General features: G+C 41.0%; 1 protein-coding gene across 3 annotated transcripts; it reads right to left on the bottom strand.

Annotated features, from left to right (window-relative positions):
* Nucleotides 1-691: 691 nt before the first annotated feature.
* iqsec1a (IQ motif and Sec7 domain ArfGEF 1a) lies at nucleotides 692-23,728 on the bottom strand. Of its 3 annotated transcripts, none has more exons than XM_053318391.1 (14): nucleotides 23,633-23,728; nucleotides 16,318-16,597; nucleotides 14,733-16,012; nucleotides 13,836-13,997; nucleotides 13,068-13,190; nucleotides 12,515-12,681; nucleotides 11,750-11,889; nucleotides 10,637-10,666; nucleotides 8,930-9,055; nucleotides 8,740-8,839; nucleotides 8,339-8,500; nucleotides 7,485-7,661; nucleotides 5,756-5,805; nucleotides 692-4,439 (listed from the first exon to the last, which is right to left on the bottom strand). In XM_053318391.1, the coding sequence occupies exons 1-14, from the start codon at nucleotides 23,695-23,697 to the stop codon at nucleotides 3,903-3,905; spliced, it is 3,399 nt and encodes a 1,132-aa protein (XP_053174366.1). In that variant the 5' UTR covers nucleotides 23,698-23,728; the 3' UTR covers nucleotides 692-3,902. The 3 variants fall into 3 exon arrangements, with proteins under 3 accessions (XP_053174366.1, XP_053174365.1, XP_053174367.1); XM_053318390.1 differs by lacking the exon at nucleotides 23,633-23,728 and adding an exon at nucleotides 17,153-17,559; XM_053318392.1 differs by lacking the exons at nucleotides 5,756-5,805; nucleotides 23,633-23,728 and adding an exon at nucleotides 17,153-17,560 and having other exon boundaries at nucleotides 4,286-4,439.
* Between the last annotated feature and the right edge of the window lie 248 nt (nucleotides 23,729-23,976).

The raw sequence follows: 23,976 nt of genomic DNA, 5'->3' as shown, positions 1-23,976 counted from the left end.
GAGACCATCTGAAGCCCTCCCACTGTGTTTATTACTGACATCAACAATGCTGAGGGCACAGAGGGCACTTAACAGCAAAATACAGCTGTGAGCATGTAAAGCTTTATGTGGATTTGGGCGTACCTATGAAATACTTTGAAAGCTGAATGAGCTTGAGGCCAAAAAGGAAATGTTTCTTAATGGAAATTTGGAGCTACAAAGCAGAATGGACACACATTGTAGCTGAATACCAATGCGATCCAAGAAATGTTATGATCCGAGAAAGAATTTCACACTGTCACGGCTTCAGTTCAAAAGCCGAGGGGAGTGTATGAACTTACTAACTGTGTTATTTTCACAGACTGATCCTTGGATCCTTGGATGAACTGTGTAGCAAGTATACTTTTCACCCATAGGTGGTGTAATGGCACAGATTTTCCTTTTCATTTTATGTCACTTTGATGCATGCCCTCTAGTGGAAATGCTGCAACAGTAGTAGAAAGTATTGCTGGAGCCTTGAAATGAACATATGAGAGTCCTGAGATAAGGAAATAATAATAAGAATTGTGCAGAATAAGAAATAAAAACAATTTCCTTTTTCTTTGAGTCACACTGGCAGCTGACTTTAAACTCCATAATATAAAGTGGTAAACTGAATGGTAAAAAACAAACAAAAAACTTCATACACCGGAGAGCAAAAACAACACAGTCATACCATAAGTCATATATTTGTTTATTTTGCGTTCTCAACATTGTCACAGTTGAAGTTTTACAATAACTGGGGTCTTACTGACTCACTACTCACTGTACAAACAGAATGCACATATAAATGAGGCCATTCTTGTCTTTTCCTTGTTTTTTATTTTTTACATTTTTTTATGTGTCTCACGCCAGACTGAACAGCTTGCAGCAGGATGTGTGTCTGTGTGTGTGTGCAGTATGAGCGTGTGTGTGTGTGTGTGTGTGTGTGTGGGAGGGTTGCATGTATGAAAAGAGAGCTGGATGTAAATGACAACGAACTTTCTAACAGTCTGTTTTTTTATTTTCTACAGCATATGTCATTTCCCGACAGCTGGAGGCAGAGACAATCGATATGTTCATATATATCCCCCTCACGTCCATCTATGAGGTGATGTTTATACATCCTGATCTTAACTGCAGATATCAGAATAAAGTACTGATCATATACACACTATGTACAGCTTCTTTTAACCCCGCCATCTTGGTCCCTTTACAGTTTCATAAAGATAAACCGTCCTTCCAAGCAGTTCATCTGTTTACACATCAAAATCCCATATTTACATGATAAAAGCCCTCAGCAACGGAAGTGCAATGTTTTTTTTGTTTGTAATGTACACATGATGAAATGCATGCCGAGCTTCATTAACTACCAGCCTAACATGAAACAGCAAGAACACGTCAACATCGGGAAATTCCAGATTAATCAAAAAAACCAACGTCAAAATTTATAGGCTGATATTTTTTTCCCCCATCAGCTCACAGTGAATAGGACACATGATGCATCAGATCCATGCAGTGCATTGTTGGAGTACTTTCTCACAAAGAATGACTATAGACATTTGAAGCACTACAACACACACCAAAAATAAACAGACTCCTCGGTTTTACATCATCCCAAGATTTCAGAATTATATAGCAAAAATATGAAATCAATGGAAAGACACATTCAACTGATCATTAATGTCCCACATGTGATATGTCTGTCATCTGAACGTTCTTCATTAATTCCCATGAGGAGAAATGTGTGAGAATAAGCCTGACTTATGGCAATGGTTTTCTTTGTGAATGTTAAAATACATTTACAACCTGAATATTGGGACAAACAGTTTACTGTCACTAATTTACACACTATAATAGACTCTTATTTGTAGAATGTAGAAAGTTATTCTTTACATATACCCAGTTCCTTTGTTCAGTTTGCATTTCTGCTGTATATTATAACTGCATTTCCTGAAAAAAATGAAAGTGAACTTTCATATGTGCTTATCCAGCAAAATATTTCTGTTCAGCCCAAAGAGAAGCGTATTCCTTTATTAAAATATATACACACAATCCTCTTTCCACTGTGAACTGTGTAAGTAGGTATTTATATATTCTTAAATGAAAAAAAAACGTTTTTTTTTCTTTTTCACCTGAATCTCGTCCTGGACAACATGATGATAGACTTCCACTCTCAGTGCAAGTCTGCATTTCTGAACATGATTGCACTTAAACTTGCTATGGTAACACTGATTTCTTATACAATGTGCAGAGGATAGCCTCACATCAATAACATCACATGCAAAAAAAAATCACTTACTAGACATTCCACTGAACTCCGAGCCTGTACCTCTCATAAAAGACCATGAGGACAGCCACACATTAATTTACCGAGAAAAAGACTCTTGACAAGGGGGTCAAAAACAAAAAAATAAATAAATAAATGACGCAACATGAAAACGCACAAATCGGAGGGACACCTTGCTTGTTCCTAATGTACAAAATCAGTACAAAGGTATTGCACACATGATAGAAAAAAGATGAAAAAAATACTTCATTATGTAAGAACTGATTTTATTCATTCACCAAACTTTGCTGGTGAATAAAAAAATATACTAAACAAGGCAAAAGAAAATGTCATAAAGTGTTTTTGATTTTATGAGTCAAGAGAGCAGCTGTTGCATATGTTAAAGGCAGCACACTTGTACAACACGTTCTGTGGGTCCATTTGTAAAGTGAGCCTCTCAGTGTATCTAAATGTCTTTTCACTGCTAATCTTCATTACTTTTTACAGTTCAAGCAGCCACAGTATGAGTAATAAACTGAAATTAAAACATCCAACCAGCTGATCAACAGTTAGAGATGACAGGAAAAGTCTGCTCTGAGGCTTCAGCTGGGACTGCACAGTGTTTTCAGGCCCATATGCAACAGCTGCAATCCAGAGGCTCCTTCTGATCCATTTGAAAGGCAAAAATTCCACAATAGATTATAGGCCGGACTGAATGGGAGTTCACTCCTTTCAGATCTACATCCTGTTACCACAGAGTCAGTATAATACTGATAAAATTCATTTTTGCTGATAATAATAATTGTAAGTATAATCTTACAAATTAGTTTACGCACAATATACTGTACATGAAGTCTTGACTAAATAGATTATGCATTAATAATTGGCACATTTATTTATGAGAGCTAGGAGACAACACATATAGCTGTCATCTACAGTAAATACAGCACTAGAACTACTATGACTGAGACGGTTGACTCAGTTGTTTACCTGTCCGTTGATTTAAGTTAGTGTGAAATGATTATATCTAGGTTTCGTCACTACATATGAGCTCTACGGGAGGCAACAACAAATAGCATTCATATGATGGCAGGATCTGCAAACCAAAAAAAGAAGTGTTGAAAGTTGACCTCCGAAAGGCTGTGCACAAGAAATGATGCCGTCGTTGTGACAGAGAAAACAGTCCGCCACGTTCTCGTCTCAGGTCGTCTTTCCTCCTGATTCTGTGAAGGTTAAGACAGGCTATTGAGGGAATGGAGCAGTGGGGAGCGGCTTGGTGAGAAAAGACTTTTTCCTCTTCAGCCGTCACGGCCAGGCGGTGTGTATGTGTGGAAAACAAAGCATCTTCCTGTACAGAACCCCTCCTCCCCCTCCCATGAAACCCTGATGGGGCCAAGCCCATAATCAGGCAAACTAGTAAAGGCCCCTAGTGGAAGATTTGAGTCCGATTTCCATCCTGCATATTAGTTGGACCTGGAGGTGACTGCATGTGATTGGTTTCCATCACAGCAGCAGTAAAACACAGTGGACAGGCCATAGAGTTATGCTGTCAGTCCCTTTGGTGTAAGCAAATGTCCCTCGTTCATTAAGTTCCCTCCTCATCTCTCCTCTCACCCTCCTCTCTGTGGTAGGAGCATCACACTACGGTGCTGATGCCACTGTGTTTAGGTTTGGGTCCGCCAGGTGCCGAACCCGCTTGCTGACTGTGGTGGTGAGGGGCATGCTGGGAGTGTGAGGCGTGATGTGAATGCTGGCTGTAATGGCTGTGCTGTGAGTGGGCGTGTTGGTGTGCGTGTGAGGGGTAAGCCGGGTGCTGGTGGTATTGCGTGTGGGGAGGGGGGTGGTAGTGGTGATGGTGGTGGTAAGGCGGTGGGTTCTGTGGGACTTGGCAGTACTGGGAATGGTGACCGTGGTGTTGGGGCTGCACTGTGTGTTCTACCTGTGCTGTGTGGTGCAGGTTGGTCGGGTGGGGCTTGTGGGATATGAGAGTGGGGTGACCGGGTGGAGGAAAAGGGGGGTGGCTCTGGGATGACGGTTTGCCTCGCTTGCTGCCAAAGAGGGACCCAAGGATGGAAGTCGATGCTGAGTTAGGGATGGAAGGATGGCTGCGGGGTGCGCCCTCGCGTGGTGTGGTGGCTCTCCGGCGTGTGTGAGGACTGCTAATGGTGGACCCCTGTAGGACGGAAAAAAGTAACAGCATGTCTGTCAGACAAGCCACTAAACTACAGCTGCAAGGCACCACCAGGATGAATTCACTTATTTCAGATAAAAAAGTAGCAAAATGTTTAGGGCATGCAAATGAGAAACTAAAAATGTTTTCATGATAGGCAGCAGCAACACTAGGAATATTTCAGCTTGGGCAAACACTTCATGATGAAGGGAGCCTAGATTAAAAGAAGCTCTGAGCTAACTGATTTGAAAAAGCAAATCTGTAACTAGACTAATGACATAAAATACCATATGGAGCATAAATAATGACAAGGATAAAAAAAAGACAACATTTCATCTTCATTGCAGTCAGTGTGCCAAAACTCACTAATAGTCACACATGCAACTTGTTAAAATCAATGGAGGCATAGTTTCCACATGCAGAGGGTGTGACAGGCAAACTCGTCATCCACAGATTAGCATTCAACTAAAGGTCAGAGGGCAGGAGGAACTGAGCTCTTGTGTGCAGACTTCACAACAGGCCTGGACACTTTTCCCCCTGGGTCAAACGCTACTCACTATCCATGTATGAATTCTCTTTAAAAAAAAAAAAAAAAAAAGAATAAAAAAGCTGTTCGTTTGCCACATGCTTCATCTAAGACTGGAGAAAGACCATATGACATCATTGAAAGCAGAATGAAATTTTCAGGATCCCAGACTTCAAACCAACACATGAACTCATGAACACATGGAATGAGTGAAAGATGAATGAATGAAATCCACATCTTTATAAGTCTGTGTGAAGCCCGTCAGTAGACCTCAGACTATGAAGGCTACGTTCCTCCCTGAACCTTACAGCTGTTAAAAGAAGAAAGGAAAAAGAAAGATCCGGACAGGGAGAGGGGCTGCAAGAGATGTACAGTCTCCTAGTGTCTTACAGAGCTACCACCCTGCCACAGAGAAGGAGAACCAAATGAAAAACCGCTTGGATGTGATTGAATGAAAGACAGAGACAGGCGACAAGGGGAGGGATCAGAGGAGGGGTTAGTAAAATCATGCTTGTTTGAAGATAAAAGTGTATATTGGTCATATAACATGACCAAAAACAGGAGATCTCTGGCTTCCAAAAAGGGGGCAGGATCAGAGGCAGGCAACCCATGCATGCACACTAACTGAGGCAAGCAGGTCATAAGGCATCCCAGGAAGGAAAAATAAATGATCCAAACAAATGGACTGAGTCTATGAAGCAAAGAAGGTGTAAGACCAAAAATAAATGGTGTGTTTTCACAGTGCACATCATCACATAGAGAGTAGCTTGGATACCAGCTGCTTCCAACTTACTTCCATATTGCTGTCTAGTGATCCTGCACTGCTGCGACGCCCCCGCTTGCCTGCCCGAGACATGCAATACCACAGATTAGAGATCGACAGCACTCCTGGATCAACTACAGACGTTTAGGCCGCCCACCAGTCCCGTAGGGGGCATTGCAGTGGATTGTGACTGTGAGTAAGGTCCAAATATTGACGGGGTGGGGATACGGCGTTCAGGTCTGGAAGGGTGGTGGGTGACAGGTGGTACTGTGCCTATCTTTATTGTGAAGTCACGTCTTCACTCAGGTTGAAAACTAAAGCTGCGTTCATATGTAAGCCATTAAGGTTTTTAAAACGCACTTCTAACTGGCGGCTCATTCATTTAAATTTTTTTTAATACATTGCAATAAAATCTCAATGACTCCATGAGCGTCATATTTAATATCCACAGTAAAGTTTTACCAAAAGATTGCAGGCTACTTTAAACACATACACGAATGATGCCCAAAATAAATTTTCCCCCCAAATTTTTGTCTTGATATCTTAGATAGAATATGACAACTAATTCTTAATGTTGTCACAAGATGCAGATTTTCATAAGGGTCAAAGTTGGCAAAAAGCCAGTCTCAGTGACAGTCACAAAAGGAGGAGACACATCAAAAGCAATACAGTGGCTGTTGCACATGGGATGTACAGGCATATACAGGTCTGAGGGCAAACAGAGCACTTTCGCTGTTGTTAGGCACACTCAGCCAATGATACATGACCAATAATCACACATAAACAGGAAAAAACCTGATGTGTATCGAAATAACACAGTAAATACACATGAAATGGAGTATGGCAGGAAAGGAAAAAGAAAACACTTAACAAAAATGACCCCACTAACATGCCACATCCTGCATCGAAAAACACAGGAGACAGGAGGGCGAACAGACTCCTATGGACTTCTTCACTGTCTGACCTATCATTTCCCGTTGAGGTAGTGATCATAAGAACAAAGCGTATCGTATTACCAACAATGAGACGGACCCCTGACTGGATTTCATTTTGTTATCAAGTTAATCACCTGATAACTTCACGTAGCTCTTATCTGTAATGAATGGAATGTATTCTTGCTTCAAAAGAAACAGCAGCTGTGTTAAACACTGATATTCATGGAAGTGAAATGACTGTTAACACCAGGACTGGGACTAAGTCTTGATCTCGTTGCTGTGTAAGAATGGTGCGCATCAGCACTGATTTGTTTGGTTCACAAATATACGTGAGAGGAAATGGCACATGATATTTTGAATACAACTTAAGATTATTATGAAATGTTTTAAGATAAAACAAACTTAGGAATGCAAAAGTGCTTAGTTAAAAAAAAAAAAAAAAAAGTGACGATAAAAACATGAATGGAAAATGTTCATAAATAAACGCATCCAAATGATCAGGGGTGAGAACTGCCCGTCAATTTCATTCATCACTGAGAGGACAGATCTAAAAAAATCAATCATAACTGCATTTCTTAACAATTAACTGCTACTCAAATAGGTCTGTATTCAGTCTGAGTAAAAAAAGGACCAAACTACCCAATCATGAGTGAGAGAGATAGTGTGATTTAAAGGGGAGAGCTCTAAAATCAATGTATGGTGCTGTGAAACAACATTTTGCTATTTTCATCCCTTTGATGTCATCACAGAGACGTGGATGACAGAAGGAGAACGCGTTTCCATGAAAGAACCGGCTGGTAAAGACAAAGACGTTTTGGCTGTACCTGCTTCGGAGAGATCTCGCAGGGAGCTGCTGAGGGCGCTCCTCTTCAGACCCTCTCCCATGGCGTAGGTGTCGTCCAGGCTGGCACGGTTCATGCTCCCGTTGCCAGCTTCCTTCTTCAAACCGGAGCTCTGCGACATGCTGGGCCTCACCACCCCCTTCTGCTTCTCCAGCTCAGCTGTGGAGAGGATCCAAGGAAAGACTGAGGTAAGTGGAAGTGGTTTAAGTACTTACATTTAACTCTAGCCAAGAAATGACTCTTAAAACTTCTCTGTAATATATTCCTCCACCTTTTCCTGCCTGAAACTCATCAACTCCCACTATTAAAGCATAGGGTTACAATTTTTCAAGTCTTTCCTAACACTGTGGAAGAGATCCACTTTATTTGACCTATTTGAACTCAGATAGCTGAAGCTTCATATTATCTTCAAATAAACCTCAAAAGGAGGACTGTGCATTTTGTCCCCCATCACTTATATTTGAAGTACATTTGGAGACTGATCCAATGGTCAGTATGAACATGAAGAATGATTACAGAAAGCAAAACCTGTTTTAATGTTCTTATGGGCACTTGACTATTGTTTTAAGACATACTTGAAAAATGTGAACCCATCCTTTGATCTACATAATTCCCAACATCCTGTTCATGTACGTATATCACAGCAGAAACAGCCTGTCCAGAAAAAAATCTGTTCTCTCCTCTGCTAGCCATCCTGTGAACTCTGTAAACATTCTCGCTCGTAAACTGCAGTTGTGTAATGAGGACCATGCCCCGTTTCTACTTTACATAGCCTGAGGTAGACCCAGAGAGAGCGGGGGGTGGAGGGGTGAGAAAAAAAAAAAGAGTCCGCTCACATTCTATTCTGTATTTCTCCATTTCCTGGACCTCAGCTATGGATTCTCGTAGGTCGTCTGTGAACTTCTTGCGGTCCTGGGGGTTGGGTGCGTTAAAGTTGATGAGGACCTTGATGTCCGCACCTGGTATCGCTGATGTGAGTCTGATTCCATTTGGGTAATCTGGGCCAATGGCAAACAGAGAGAGAGAGACATTTACACATGGGCCATTGATCAAAACCAAGTTAAAACACATCTGTCTGATGTTTTGAAAGTATAAACAATGTCACAGTCCATTGGTTTGACTTCCCATTTCTGCTAGATGTGTTAAATCAAATCCTGTGAGGGACGGTGTAAACACTGTCAGCAAACACGCTACAGCTATATAGACCTGATATAAGGAAGAGCTATGTGCTACTTACACTGATTTTCAAAAAGCATGACTTGCATCCCATACAGAGAGAAGGACTGTCTGAAGCTGTATGTCACCGAGTTCTTCTTTTTCTGGAAAATCTTGGTTACCTGAAATCATGCAGAGTTTTTGATATAAGGATCGGCTTGAAAAAAAATAACGATTTGAGAGAAGACTTTTGAGAAGGAGAGGACTTTTACCACTAAGAGGTCATTGAACAGGAAGATCTCCCGCTGATGCAGGCCCAGCTTCTGGAGCTTGTTGGGATCTGGCACTTCAAACAGACGGCAGTAACACACCAATCGGCGATGAGGCAGTGACAGCACCTACAAGGCAAAAGAGAACAGAACAGACATCGACACTTCAGAGGTCATTATGGTGTTTAAAGGGTAATAAGGAACAGAAGTCAACCTCGGTGGAATTTAAAGAGGGTGTAGCCCGAAAGGATGACTGATTTACTCCTATGTGTTTTGCATTATGCACAGTGTTTGCAGTGATGTATGACGAGATGTGATGACACGTTGGAAACATATAGCCAAAAGCCTGATTCTGTGCCTTAGACCTCCACTGCTATCCAAAAAACGAATAACAACACAACAGTGAGCCACACTGCTACACTGAGTGACATGTCCCCCTCATTACAATGAATGCAGCCACTGTAGTTTATTTTAGCTGATCCCACATACACCCTCCTGCTGTTGTCAGTACTCGCCAACACACCAAATCCACAACTGAAAATAGCCCCAAACAAAAGCACTATTTACTCCGCGGTGAGTAATACTGGATAACAACTACAGTGACCAGTTGTTTTAAGGGATTATTTAGTGCAAGTGCTGCCATTAAGTCAACTGAAAAGTCAGATTGCTACAGTCAAGTCATTCTTATTAATTGAAATGTGACAAGAGAGGTGGGTTAGATGAATTGTATGCTTTATCATAATTTTTATTTCATTTTCATTTGTTGTCCTGCATCTATTTTCCTCTTTCTTTTCTTTTCTTCCCATCTTTTCTTTGGCAATTATTTGTCAATCAGCTGTATTAACATGCTTGTCTCACTCTGTGTGTACAGCTAATCAGAAAATACATGATAAGGCTTAGTGCTGAAGGACTAATGCTCTTTTCACAGGATTTGTTGACAATAAAAAACATGTAGAATCTCCAATCTCCATCTCCAGCTTAGTCCTTTAAACATGCCATTCATTCTCTTACACTGTTCATAACCACCACACAACAACACTGGATTTAAGGACATGTATATTCCAAAATTAGATGAAGACTTAAACATACAGATGACGCTACTGTTGGGATAACATGTTACTGCATATAATAATACACAGTCCAGGTGTCTTGGTACCAAAATAATGGATTAGATGGAGGCAATAAATACTGCAATGTGAATCTGAGTGTTTTGTTTGTTATCATTTTAACACGCTCGTTTCACCAGAGAAAGTTAACTAGTAGTATTGTTGCTGAGATCACCTTCATTTTTATGCAGGTTACTTTTTGCACTGAAGTTAAACTATTAATCTGTTAACAAGAAAGTTGAGGTGGAGTATTCATGTATGGTATTAATAAGGCTTACTTAGTGCTTACTCAATCTCCCTTCAAAATGTTTATATTAATAATCTTCATACTAATAGGAGATCTGCAGTATATTCTGTCACTGACATGTACCCAGCTGGGATGAACACCCTATTGAGCACAGAATCTGTAAACAGTGCAGCTTTAAGCCACCCAAATATTTATGTCTGTTGATACTGTGTTCGGTGAACAATGAGGACTGCTCATTATACTCTAAAACTACATTAACTACAAAGTCCATGGACAGATTCAGGAGGCTGTATACATGCAGTGAAACAATGAAGGATATGCAGTGTAGTATGATTTATAGATATTCAGCCTACTTACACATCCCAGGCCATGATGGAGAGATCCGATCTACAAAGAGAGAGAACAAATAAGACGATGCAGCTGTTAGGATTTGTTACAGTGAATCTGATAACATAAACATTTAATCTCTCTTAGTTATTAATTAGCTCACGTAAGGATTTCCCCTTGCAGACTGTGTACCTATAGCTTATAAAGTAGTCATGAAGATGCACCTCATGGGTTTTGTATGTGGGGTAGTGGCCTTTTTCAGCTGCTGGACTCGAGGGAGTCTGTAATGATGTTGGAATGAAAACAGATCCTCCCCTAGAAGCCCACTCCAAGCAGCACTAGTGGGCCTGATTATTATGGAGAGGAATTCCAGTGTGGTTTTTAACGCTAAAGTGTTTTACCAAGTGTCCTCCTGGGTTTTTCATTTTGCAGCTAAATGGTAGCGAGGGATCATTTTTCAATACATTCAATTGTTACTGGCAGAGCAGAGGAGATTCCATCCCACTGGAAACTAAGTGAAACAAAGTCCTCCATGCAAGACAAGCCTCTCCCTGAAGCTGCTTAAGTTAATCACAGTTTTAACCTTCACACATGAAAGAGACATCCTCGCCTGCAGAATAATGTACTAATGCTGCTTCCCCCCATGCTCCTGAGGGGCTGGAGCACAGTCAGAGCTAAATTTGATAATGGCTCTATTTCAGTATAAAAACAGAATTAAACTATCTAATGACTGGTGGATCAACTAATTAAAGCAATGTAACGTATGCCACGTCAGTTTAACACTGGCGGCACTGCAGTATTCAAGCATTTCAACAATTTCTCCCTCTATAACTAGGATTACAATGTGCTAAGGTGGGATCATGTGCCCATTTTTCATCAGACTGCAGCACAGGGCGACATTTCTGCGTTAAAATCACCAGCGTGAAGGTCTAAGCCCAGGTGTGAGTCCCTATTCACAGAACAATACTTGTATACTGCAAGTCTTTGGAAAATTAGTAGAAATGTGTGAGTGATATTTATAGAAAGTGATTCAGAGCAGATCTAGCTGTGTGATTAAAGGATAATAAACATTGGTACGATGTTGTGCCTTGAAAATGATCATTATCATCTACTGAATAGATTTAGAATAGATAAACATCTCACCGGTTTCTTTCCCACAATGAGCTTCTCAACCTTCTGCACTTGTGAAACGTGGTCTTCATTAGTCTTGAGCTCCCGCTTACGGATCCTCTCATAGATGCCAACCAGAGTCTCCCTGGGTATGTCCTCGCCGTCGTCCACGCCTGGCACACAGGAAAGAGCTGGGTTACTATGCAATATTCAGTAAGTTAATGGTTTTATTGAAGCTTGCCTGCTGTGAAAATGGAGAGGTTAAAAGGAGTGGCTAAGCAAACTGAATAGCTACAAGGAATAGCAGCTGGGAAATAGAAACGCAAATTGAAATAGGAGCTGCCATTTAAATACTTGATACTCCTATATTTTAATATTATTTGCTATTATTTATTTAGGTTTTTATTCATACAATTTGTTGTTTGTTCCAAATCCCTTTTTCATTTTAACAATTTATTGATGGATTTTATTATTTTTTATAATACCTCTTTTTATTGCCCATTAAATATCAAATAATAATTCAATTTGTCTATTTATTTATGTATTCATATTAATAATTTAATTAACAGATATATTATATCTGTAAATTAAATGATTAATAACTGTTTTTATTGTACAATTAGATATTAGTTGATAAAGTGCATTATTACTATTTCTGAAACACTTCACATAAGAAGTAGAAATTGGAAATTATTTAGATTTTGAAGGTACTGTAGCACATTTTAAAATATCAGCAAACATATTATGTTTGCAAATAGTGTATCCTTACACAGTCATATGAGTTATAGGTTTGGTTACCTCTTAAATTCTTAATGAAGTCCTCCAACTTCATCTTCCTCTCGGGTTTGACATTAGGGCTGTACATGTCAGTGTTGAGGAGGATGATGGCGAAGGCCAGGATGAAGATGGTGTCAGGGTTCCTGAACTGTCGCACCACTGTGGGGTTACAGATGCAGTAGCGCTGGCTAGAAACAGGACAGCATTGTTAACCATCTCAACTTACAACCAAACTCAATTAGCACAATCAGGAAATGTATGACATTGTTTGAAGCAAGCAGAAGTAGAAGTTCCTTTATGGGCCAATAGTTATCTATACAACACAGCTATGAGGAACACCAGCAGTGGTGAAATAAATACGTTCACACACAATGCTTCCAGTATTATGAACACAAAACGTTATTATAACCTCACAGGTGCTGGGTCACCAGGCTTTCTCCACCAATAGACACTATGTCCTATGCATGCATATATTTGACCAGAGCATCAGTGTTTCCTCTCCTGTCTTTCCTCTTTGTAATCATCATTCTGTCCTCGATTTCCTGAAACACTTCACAATTGTGTGTGATCTTACCTAAAAGCTTCGATGAGTCGCTCAACCTTCTGGGCCTCACCCTGAACACGGATGTGGTTCTGAAATTTCCTGAGGGCCTCGTCCAGCTCCATGCTTTGAAAGTCCATTTCATCTACCACACAGCTGGTACACACAACACACACACACACACACACACACACACACACACACACACACACACACACACACACACACACACACACACACACACACACACACACACACACACACACACACACACAGAAGAAGGAAGAGGTAGAAAAAGAGACAGACAATGAAACAAGGGGATCACAATCCATACAATTATAATACCAATTTTTACCTGCTCACCAACATATTTCTGATATCTTACAGGTTTCTGAGAACTAGACTGAGACTGAGACTCTAACTTGGGGGATATCCTCAGTGTTTGTAAAAGAGGATATTACAAGGGATATCTGGTCATACTTTCTGGCACCAGTCATCCATTTTACCTTCAGGACCTTTTAAGTCTGCTTGTTTTCCTTGACAAATTCTCTACAGAGATGGCCACACTATTTTTGATCACAAATAATTTTGTAGTGATACTGGGCATCAGTATATCACAGGGGTGTGACGAGATCTTGTGGCATGAGATCTCGCGAGACGAAAATGCAATGATATTTCTCGTCGAAGTGAAATTTGTCTTGCGAAGCTGTAATTAATGTAAAACATTTTGATCTTTTCTCTGCTCACTTTTATCTAATTATTATTAACTCTGAAGAGGACTTGGAGCTGTGTCATACTTACTCCAAGACATCTCTGTTGAACTGTTTCTGTCGGTTTCCAAGGAACTCTCCAATCATCTGCCTGCTCAGCCCCTTCCTCTGCAGCAGAAAGTGAGCTACACCAACCGGGGTGTCAGGGATGAACCCCCTCTCGGTCAAGTACTGGATGCCCTTCTCTGGCTTCCTGAAAAAGTCCAGCATGGACAGGGATGATTTAGTTTCTGGAGAAATGTGCATAAACCTTACAACTGTGGAGAAGAATCTTTTAATGTTTCTGAATTCTAAAAAAAGAAGAAAAAAAAACACACAGGCAACTTCTTGAGATAGGTAGAGCAGTGATAATTTTCATAATGATGTTTTAAATGTTGGTTGAGTCCTCATTCATAAAATTCAAGATTAGCATCTGGGTATGATCAAAACTGTGCATCATAAGAACCGTGAGCAAATGTATGAGTGTAAAAGCAAAATAAAAGATTATTATTGGTGATAGTTGATATCCCCTTGATACCACAACACAGACACGCCATCTTCAACTCTCATCATGCTGTCTTCTACAAAATTTGTATTGAAGTATTGCTAAAGCATGTTCGATGGTCTTGACCCACTTGAAATGCCTCTTTAAGAAAGACGTTTCTCTGACAAGAATTGAACAAATGGGGCACAATTCCAACTATATCAATCTTTATATTACAAGAAATCACAAACAAATGTTGCTACACTCTGTGATATATGCCAGGCATGCAAATATCTTTCAAAATACAGTTGAATTTCATACAATTACAACTGATAACAGTTTATAGTTATGCACTTAGTGAGTGAATGATTTTCCAAGAGGTTTTTCTAACATCTCGTCCACTCAATGGGACATTAATCACTGCAAACTGGTCAAGCACCTGCTCCGTCAGAGCTGAGTACCTACTTGTTGAAAAGATTCAGGCCGATGCGATAGTGTCTCTTGCGGATAACATCATTACTGAAGATGGGCGAGTCCCAGCTGTTACGAGTCTCTTTGTGGTAAGTCTGCTTGCTGAGGGTCTGCTCTCGTAGGCTGTCTCTTGACGAGGACTCGGAGCTGCAGTTTATGGTGTCGTTTGAGTTGGATGTGCTGTTGATACTGTCGTTGTCCCCATCAGAGAAGTCAGATTCAGACTTACTCTGCCGGTTGGCTGAGCCGTTGATGGCCAGGTGGCTTTCTAGCTGTCGGTGGCGGTGGCGCAGAGGTGCGTCATCGTCGCGAGAGCTCGCTCGCGGTGGGGGTCCATGGGATATGTGTTTTGGGCTCGCCTGGGATGATGTTACGATGTGGCCGTGTGGCTCATACACAGGTGGCCGTTTGACAGAGCTGCGTTCAGACCGATCACTAAGCTCTGCAGAGCTGTCACTAGGAGGTTCTATGGTCAACAAAGGGAGATGGTCCATTCTAAGACGCTGCTCTTGGCACTCCAGAGAAGGAGTGCTGCGGCAGCTTGTGTCTGTGTCACGACCCTCATCTTTTGGGTCAATAGGCCAGTACTCCTGAGAGGAGTTGACTGAACGCAACCGCAAGTCTGATTCTGTACTGGAGGGCTGGTCTCCTGACCTCGACAGAGCGATAGAGGGGGACATGTCCTCCTCATCTATGAACAGAGTTACATCACTATAGGATGCCATCGTTTCATCGTGGATGCGACCAGCTGCCCTGCGGTGGGATTTCACCTGATAGGGCACTTCCCTCTCCACCTCAGGGCAACCCATGGCCTCGGGGTCAGGACCCTCATCCCCCTGAAGACTGCGACAGTTCAGTGCATCATCAATCGACTCAGCCAGAGATTTGACCTGCCTGGAAAAGGCATCCTCTAGTTCTGTGATGGCATCTGTCAGATCACCCTGTGGAGCTGGGTGAGATGCCATATTAGCCTGCTGATGAACTTCTATATCCCCACGTTCAGACTGCATCATGGACAGCGGGGTGCCATCCTCTGTCATGGACACCTGCCGTCCTTCAAAGTAGGAGCTGTGAACTTTCTCAGGGCCCTCAAACGAGAGCTGCATCCTCATGTTGGAAAGAACAATGCGTCTGGACATACGGTTCTCAGACATAGAGCTTCTGAGACGTTCAAAGTTCTTGTTCATCTGATACTGGCGGAAGGCTGTCTGGATGGTGCGGGCCGCATGCCGAGTTATGAATCGTCCACCATATTTACGCTCCAGCATCTCCACCTAGAGAAAAGACAGAGCAAATTAACTGTGAAATTGTGCCACCCGTTGGATATTTAATTGCTTTTCTTAGCTGTAGATAGTCTATGAAGCCACTGATCATTTGTTTACTCCAGTGGTCGGTGGATCTGTGAGAATCTATCAATAGCTATCTATCATACAGCTGGCTGTCTAATGAGAAACCCACATATTCATAGTTTCTTTTTAAGAAATGCCTTTGACACTCTTTATCTCTCTAGTGACATGACAACATGATAAACTGTGGCCAACTCCAAAACAAACTATTCAGTAGGGCTACTTTGGGATACCTGTTTGTCCTGGAGGTCAGCAGAGAGCTCATAGCTCTCAGAGAGCGAGCGAGAGCGCTTGATGGCCTCCTCCTCCGCCTGCTTACGGAGGATGGACTGCGAGTGCTGGAGCTTAGGCCGACGGGGCCTCTGAGGCCCAGGCTGAACCCCGTGGCTGTAAAGTGGGCTGTCAAATCGGTCAGGGCTGATGGCTGAGCCGTGAGTCACGGGGCCCTGTCCATAGCTGGCTCCACCATCCAGGGAAGGGCCACTCTCATTGGGCCGTCCATCCCCTTCCACACTGTAATGACAGAGCAAAAGGATGGTTAGAGAGTGTCTTCCTGTTGTACAAATTAAACAATGACTCAATTCATGAGTCATAATGCAATTGAAATATTATAAGGTTAATCGCAGGTGTCTTCCTGATCCTCCTTATGAAATGTCACAGTGAAAGTAGATTAACTTCAGGGACTTATGGCCTAAGCTCTTATCCAATAAAGTATTAATATCAGTAGTCTAGTCTTTATAATGAAATATATAAAACATGTTTCAGAAGTTAACCTCAGTGTGCGCATAGAGTATACTCATTTCTGGGACGTGCTGATCCTACAACTGTCATGCTATACACTAACCCACATTTCAGTCAACTGTTAGCTGCCTAAAATACTGGTGCATAGCTCTGTAATAATAATTACTTTTAGAAATATGAAAACTCCTATACATTTTGCTGTGCTACATTCAGAAAACAAATATGCCACGTAAACAGGCTCCAAAAATTAAACACATCCAGTCAGCCATTGTCCTCACAAGATTATTTCTTACACAAATAATGTGAAAAAAACAAGAGGTTACTCACTCACTCTTACATTCTGCCGAATTACAAGAGGCCTTCTTATTGCGAAAAGACCGTCTATTTTCTATAAATTGCCAACTCTTCCTCCATATCTTGTCCACCATTTTTTCAGTCAAGTGAGGTCCAGAGTACACAGGTTCCTCCAGGAAACTAAAGTTTATGCCACCTTAAGGGCCAATCAGTGACCAATGGGAGTTGCATCATGTTTGCCGGAGCGACAACACACTGTTCCAATAAATGTTACAAAGTCCAGTTTAGAGTAGACAAATGACAGAGCAAATACAGCTTCAGCAGTCCTGTAGAAAATAGCTGAGATGTGGGTGTTTGCGGTGCCCACCTCCTCAATAACTAACATTACACTAACGTTTCTTCTCCTCCACAGTACAGTGTGTTCACTGTTCGCTGGCAGCCTAATGCGTTTGAACTGACTTGACACACCCATGCAGTGTACACAATCCACTTCCTTCATTAGACAGCCTGAAATCAACATTTAGCAACAACAGCCTGCCAGCTGTACGCAATACTGAGTGAAAAAGTGGAACTGAAAATGGTCAAAAGTTCAAACTGCCGAGGTATTTATAAATACCTCTGCAAAAAATATATCTTTTTGACTACATTAAGCATGTTTTACTCTTCCCTAAATTACCTAGAGGACTTACATGTCATTTTTAAAATTCAAGTCTTATTCAAAAACTGCCAATTTTGTTGATAACCTCTGTCTCATTTGTGCTTATTCTTGTCTAACAGAAAAAGTGAAATGCTGCATAAAAATGTATTCTACGTTGTAATATGAAGTAAAAATAAATCAAAATGCTTAAATGATTAAAAGTGACTCATACAGTTGAGCCACTTTACATCTGTGTAATGGATTTAGACAAATTAGTTTTCTAGACTAATAGAAATGCCTTTGAGCATAATTTCTTTCCCAAACTAGAAATATTGCCTCATGGTTGTATGCCTCCACCAACCAGTCAAGCTGCAGTTTACATGCCGCCGTTCCACGTCTGTCTAGACTCATAATATTTGTAGTGAAGACTTTGAAGACATTCAGGAAAAAGTATTCAGTATATTTTCCTGATATGTTTTAACATACTTGGCCAGCGAAGCTGATTCTTGTAACCATGACAGTAAACAATGCTTCAGATATGGATGTTTCTGCAAAGAAGAATCACATTCTAAAACGCAGATGCTTCACACACATTTTAACGCTGCAGTACAGAATATCTATACAATCACCATAATTTCAAGGTGGGCACCCAAGATTAGTGTCACCAAATCAGTATCTGGCCAGATGTGAAACATGGTCACAATCTCCCCTTCTGTTCCTAAGTTATGGTGTTGAATAATGGCCAGAAAAGTGTTTTTGCAGAACATTATGATTTCACAGTGAAGTTTTATATCCTTTTGATAAAAAATGTCCTCACTTCATCATTTTATTGTATGAGACATTTGTGTGAAACTTTGTCATAAGCTTATGAATTCTTGAGTTATGGCCAAAAATTCAAATTGTAAATCACTTCATCTTTGAGTCTAAGTGCCAAAATTAAGGAAATACCCTCTAGACATTCCTGAGATACCTCATTCATGAGAATGTGACAGACATACAAACACAAGGAAAATATAATGCCTCCAGCCATGGCTGTCACAGGCACGGAAGTATAAAAAGACACTTTTGTCTGTCAACCGAACATTTGACTGGAAATATTAAAGCATGTTAGCTGAAAGTGTCTGCCAAAAATGTTTAGCCTTATTCCAGCAGATGATGATTGAATGTGTTTGGATGCACATGGAAATATTATCATGTTCTCAAGTAGCACAAGTTTTCTATTCTACCAAATGCTGCAGTGGAATGAATTGTTGTGCATCACATTAACTGGCTTCCTTCTGTCAGAGTGGAGACAACCTATTCAGGTCAGCCAAGGCCACAGTGACATGACACAGGAGAACTTTACGGTAAGCGAATGCTAAAAGGTTCCCTCGAGACAGGTACATACAATTTTGAAGAGTGGACCAGCACATAACAACACAGCCAAGAGAGAAGGCTTTTATAGTGCTGGACCAACACAAAACCAAGCACAACACAGTGATAACCGTACTTCATTGCATAATCGCTACTGGGATAAATCTCCCAAACCATCTGTCATCGCAAACCGTGACACAACCATCCCTGAAGTTAAGAGTCACACCTTGCGAGCTGTCACAGCACCAGAATACAGCTGGTGGTCATTTCTGCTTTCATGATTTCCTCATTAGATTGATTACTGACCTAAATAGAGTGATGATGAAAGGAAGTGTCCGGTACAGAAGTACATATAAATTCAAATGAAAGAAGTAGCATTTAAAACAATCACCTTATTGCAAGTGTAACTGAAAATAGTTTTTCACAATTGAGTCTAAAGAATTGTTTATGATCAATAAGACATTTTGGCTTTTGTACTCTACAGTAGAGATATTACAAGCAAATAGATTATGTGTGTATAAACATTTTTATGATGTATTGTTTGTTCTACTGCTCTATTTTGCTGCTGGGTTAATTGCCTATTGTTTGCGTAATTATTTGCAAAAAGCTTATTTTCAATTTTGCCTTTTCCCCAAAGGAAACCGCTGCCAGCATCTTTCCATCCATTCTGTTCTTCAGCTGCATTTCCTCTCCACCAAGCACCCAGACTGTGTATATCTGTGTGTGCAGGAATAAAGTGCTGCAGTACTTTTTGCTCTGAGGTCATCCAACTCTCCATGAGGTCAGTCGCTCACGATGGTGGGAAAAAAGGGAGACAGAAATGGAGGAGAGAGCAGCACTTCAAGACCTGATGTTTTAGGCTGTGATGGATGGAAAAAGAGGGAGTGAACTTGCAGCAGGGCAGGAAGTCACATGACGTTATTCCAGAGAAGATGCAGAAGTGACTCCACATGGTTTAGTTAGAAGTCTCAAAGTCATGGTTTCATTTATATAAGCATGTTGTGTCCATAATATGAGGACTAAGGAGAGGTGAAGGATGAAGCAATGATGATTATACTGTGACCACTTCCTGATAGTGACTGTACTTCTCTTGAAATATGACCTCAGTATAAAAGCAACGATTACACAATGGCGTGTGTCCCTCTCTCTGGCTCTTTATTCACCAGGAGCCTCCGTTAGTTCTGATGTAGGCATGGATAAGCATGTCAGCTCAGCTGGCAGTGATTTTCAGCCGAGGGACCGAGGGATTTGGGGAGTGGGTTGGGGGGGTTCGACCATCTCTTTTTCCCCTCTCAACACATCCTGAACAAACAGGCCCAGGCCCCTGCCCAGGCCTCAACCCGTTCATCAGTCAGACCTAAGGGAGAAACATTCCTCCATCCCGGAAAAGAGGAGTCACATCTACAGGAGTTCTGGGAATAGAAGAAGGCTAATGAAGTGCAGGCCGGCACTACAGAGGAAGAGAGCCGTAGTGTGGAACTAACATACCTCCTGAACGAAGTCACAGACATGACAGAGAAGTCTACAAACTGTGCTTGCATCTTTTTTCAATCAACTTCTAATTGTCATGAGTCTTGTCTTTTTGAACTTTTCAGTATGAGCAAGCATACTGGAATTCCCTATTTGATCTGAACTCTCAAAGCCACTGCAATGAGAAATATGCTAAATATTTACACAAGCATCTTTCAAAATACAGTGCATTTAAATGCAACAGACAAGGGTGATTACTATTCACTGGCTGCAATAATTGGATTTCAAGTTAAAAGGGACATAACACACTGTGTATGATTTTCGTCGTTCATATACAATCACAATGTTGGATATCTATGTTAAACATAGTCAACCTTCCAACACATGAGGTGAACATATGTAAAAATGCTCTCTGAAAATCAAAATCTCAGGTTTCAGGATGCTCTGAATGCTTTGCAGGCAATGTTACCTTTACTTCCTTCTTATAATGACATCAGATCCTTTGTGCATACCTCTGTCTGTTCTGTAGGTTTTGCTGCTAAGATTGTTGCTTAAGTTGTTCCACAGGCTGTTCACATTGTCTACTTGCATATTTTGGATCAGATTCAAACTTACAAATGTGTCTGAGATGTTCATATTTTACGTAAAGAACAGGACAAATAACCACTACTACAACTACTCCTGTTTATTTACGTAGCCTCTGGAGCTAGTGGACTGCTAAAATGAAGTAGTATATGAAGTATATGAAGTAGACAATTACAGAGTCTTTGAGCTGTAAATAATGCAACAATACTCCAGTAGAACCCCGCAATAAAAGTATAGAACTGGAAATATGCAGGTTATCTTTTCTTTCAGGAATAACATAGTTGATATATAAACATTTGCAAGAAAAAAGAAAAGAAATTAAAAATATTTTTTTGGCCACGTATACAAGAAAGACCCAGAGTAGTTTAATGTACCTCATGTATGTTACAAATTGCCAGAGGAACACATGACACATCTTATATTGGCAATACTCAACTGAAATATCAACATGGTTCATGTATTCTGGTCTACTAGAAGAAGTTTATGTTTGTATATGATAGTGCAGAAAAAGCTACTGGTGACATCATATCCTTTTACAGAGGGGGTACAAGGGAAAATCTGAATCCTGGCCTTTATGAGGGAGGGTGTCCCATAATATATGAGCAATAACATGAATGCAACACATGTTAATGCAATACATATTTTACATTTCCTGCCTTGCCTTTACGTGACTACTCGCAGTATTTTTTTTTTGTATGTGTATATAAACATAGCCAGTGAATTGACCCTTTCTATGAAATCAAACAACCCTTCAGTATCACCCCACACACACTGACAACATGTGTTCCAAACACAACAAAAGCAGATGTTTTCTTCCTCTTCATAGTTGCTCAGAGAGCTCGTAAATACAAACGCATGCAGTAGCCTTCACAACACAGATGTGAGGGAATAGATTTCTCCGGTGAAAGGGTCGGAGACCACACAATAACATGTTAATAGTCCAGCACTCAAAGGTAAACCTGCCATTAAACACTCAGGTATATCAGTCATTTGAGCACCAACAACCATACTAATGGATGATTTTGTAACAGCTATAAAAAGACAGCGAGGAGTAGGTTGGGGATTTACTGTTTGACACAGCTGCCAACTGGAAAGCTGTACTGGCCAGCAGACTGACAGTATGCCTGTGAGAGTTTGCAGCAGACAGTTTATACTCGACTGGAGCCTCATAAGACTCATGGCTGATAATCATTGTAACTTGTATACATTCAGTTTGAGAGCTGGTGGACTAAGGTATCTCTACAAATCACAAACTGTCATGTGGCTCTAATCTAAGCAGAAATCAACAGTCTTGAATGTACTTGAATGCATCCGCATGTGCAGTTGTCTGCTGAATGGCTTCCATATGTATAAAAATTCAGGCCTTTGTCGTTCAAACAGTAAAGCAATGTGTCGGCAAAATAATGTATGGGTATAAGTTTGCCTTGAGAAGTATAATTAGCAGCTATGAGATTTTGATGAATAAATGAAAGATACCAAATGTTGACTACATAAAGCCTTTTGATTGTTTTGCTATGCTTTTTAATAGTGTTAATTCAGTTGATTCAGAGCTCTAGATTATTCATGACAACTTGAAAGAAAGCTTTATTAAGACATCTCAGATGCAGCACGTACAATTCAATGTAAGAGTGACAAGTAGTTTGATGTTTTGTTGATTACATCCACATACTTATTACTTGAAGTAATTAGAAATCAATACTATTCCCTCGTTAACTGCATGGCCTCATACTGTCTGAATCACGGAGCCCCTCCTCCTCCCCCTCCTGTCAAGACTCATACAACAACAACAACAACAACAGCAACAACAGAGCGACTGTCATTCTCTTTTAGTAATGAATAATTAAGCTATCCTCCACACAGCACCTGCCCTTGAAGATCCATTTATGCAAAAGCGGCCGATAAGCAGGAGGGCCGTGACACACCATAGGAATGCCCTTCAACCAAGCAGGGGGGGACAATCCAACTCACAGATGGAGTCTGTACAGTGAGACTAAACACACCATGATAGCACACATATAAAGTGACTCAGAGAGGAGAGATTATCTGTTTTTCCATCGTGAGGGATCGAAAGTGAAATGGCAGACCCTACTTTAAAATTGATGATTTTTGGTACATAGCATGAAACACCACAGTCCTCCTGCCATCTTGCAATGTGAAAACCAAAAAAATTAATTTAAAAAATGAGCAGCTTAATTCGGCGTGGGATCCGAGTTCTTTTTACAAACACACACACACACAGACTGTCTCTCTGCTGTTTATCAAACAAAGCCTTATGAGCTCTAGCAGTCTGGTGTAACCTCAGCCAATGACAAAAAACACACATGCACGCACGCACGCACACACACACACACACACACACACACACACACACACACACACACACACACACACACACACACACACACACACTAAAACACACAAGCACTAAAACAAACACTCACACTTTACACTCTCCTATTACTCCTTACCAGCCATTCAGTTCCAGCTCCAGCAGCGACTGGGTCTTCTCTGAATTACACTGCAAACACCACATGCTGGCCAGCACTCACAAGATGATGTACTCCAAACATTAGCAGTCCCCCTCAGCAGTCCCCCATTACTGCCTAAAAGGTTTCTCTAACACACAGACACATCTCAGAATTGCTATCTGCTATAGCTCCCTACTCCATGCAGATGATCCCATTTCTTTGCCTTGTGAGAGCGGCTCCCTATGGATGGTAGGCGGACATGGTCAGTGCTAAGTGGCAGTCTGTAATCTATGACAGATAAATGGAGCTCTTTCTTTTTCTCTTTCTTCCTCCCTGTCCTCGGT

Source organism: Scomber japonicus, chromosome 4 (assembly GCF_027409825.1).
Source record: "Scomber japonicus isolate fScoJap1 chromosome 4, fScoJap1.pri, whole genome shotgun sequence".
NCBI classification, from domain to species: Eukaryota; Metazoa; Chordata; class Actinopteri; order Scombriformes; family Scombridae; genus Scomber; species Scomber japonicus.
The sequence above is the reverse complement of the archived record's forward strand: the minus strand, read 5'-3'. Positions and strand labels throughout refer to the sequence as shown.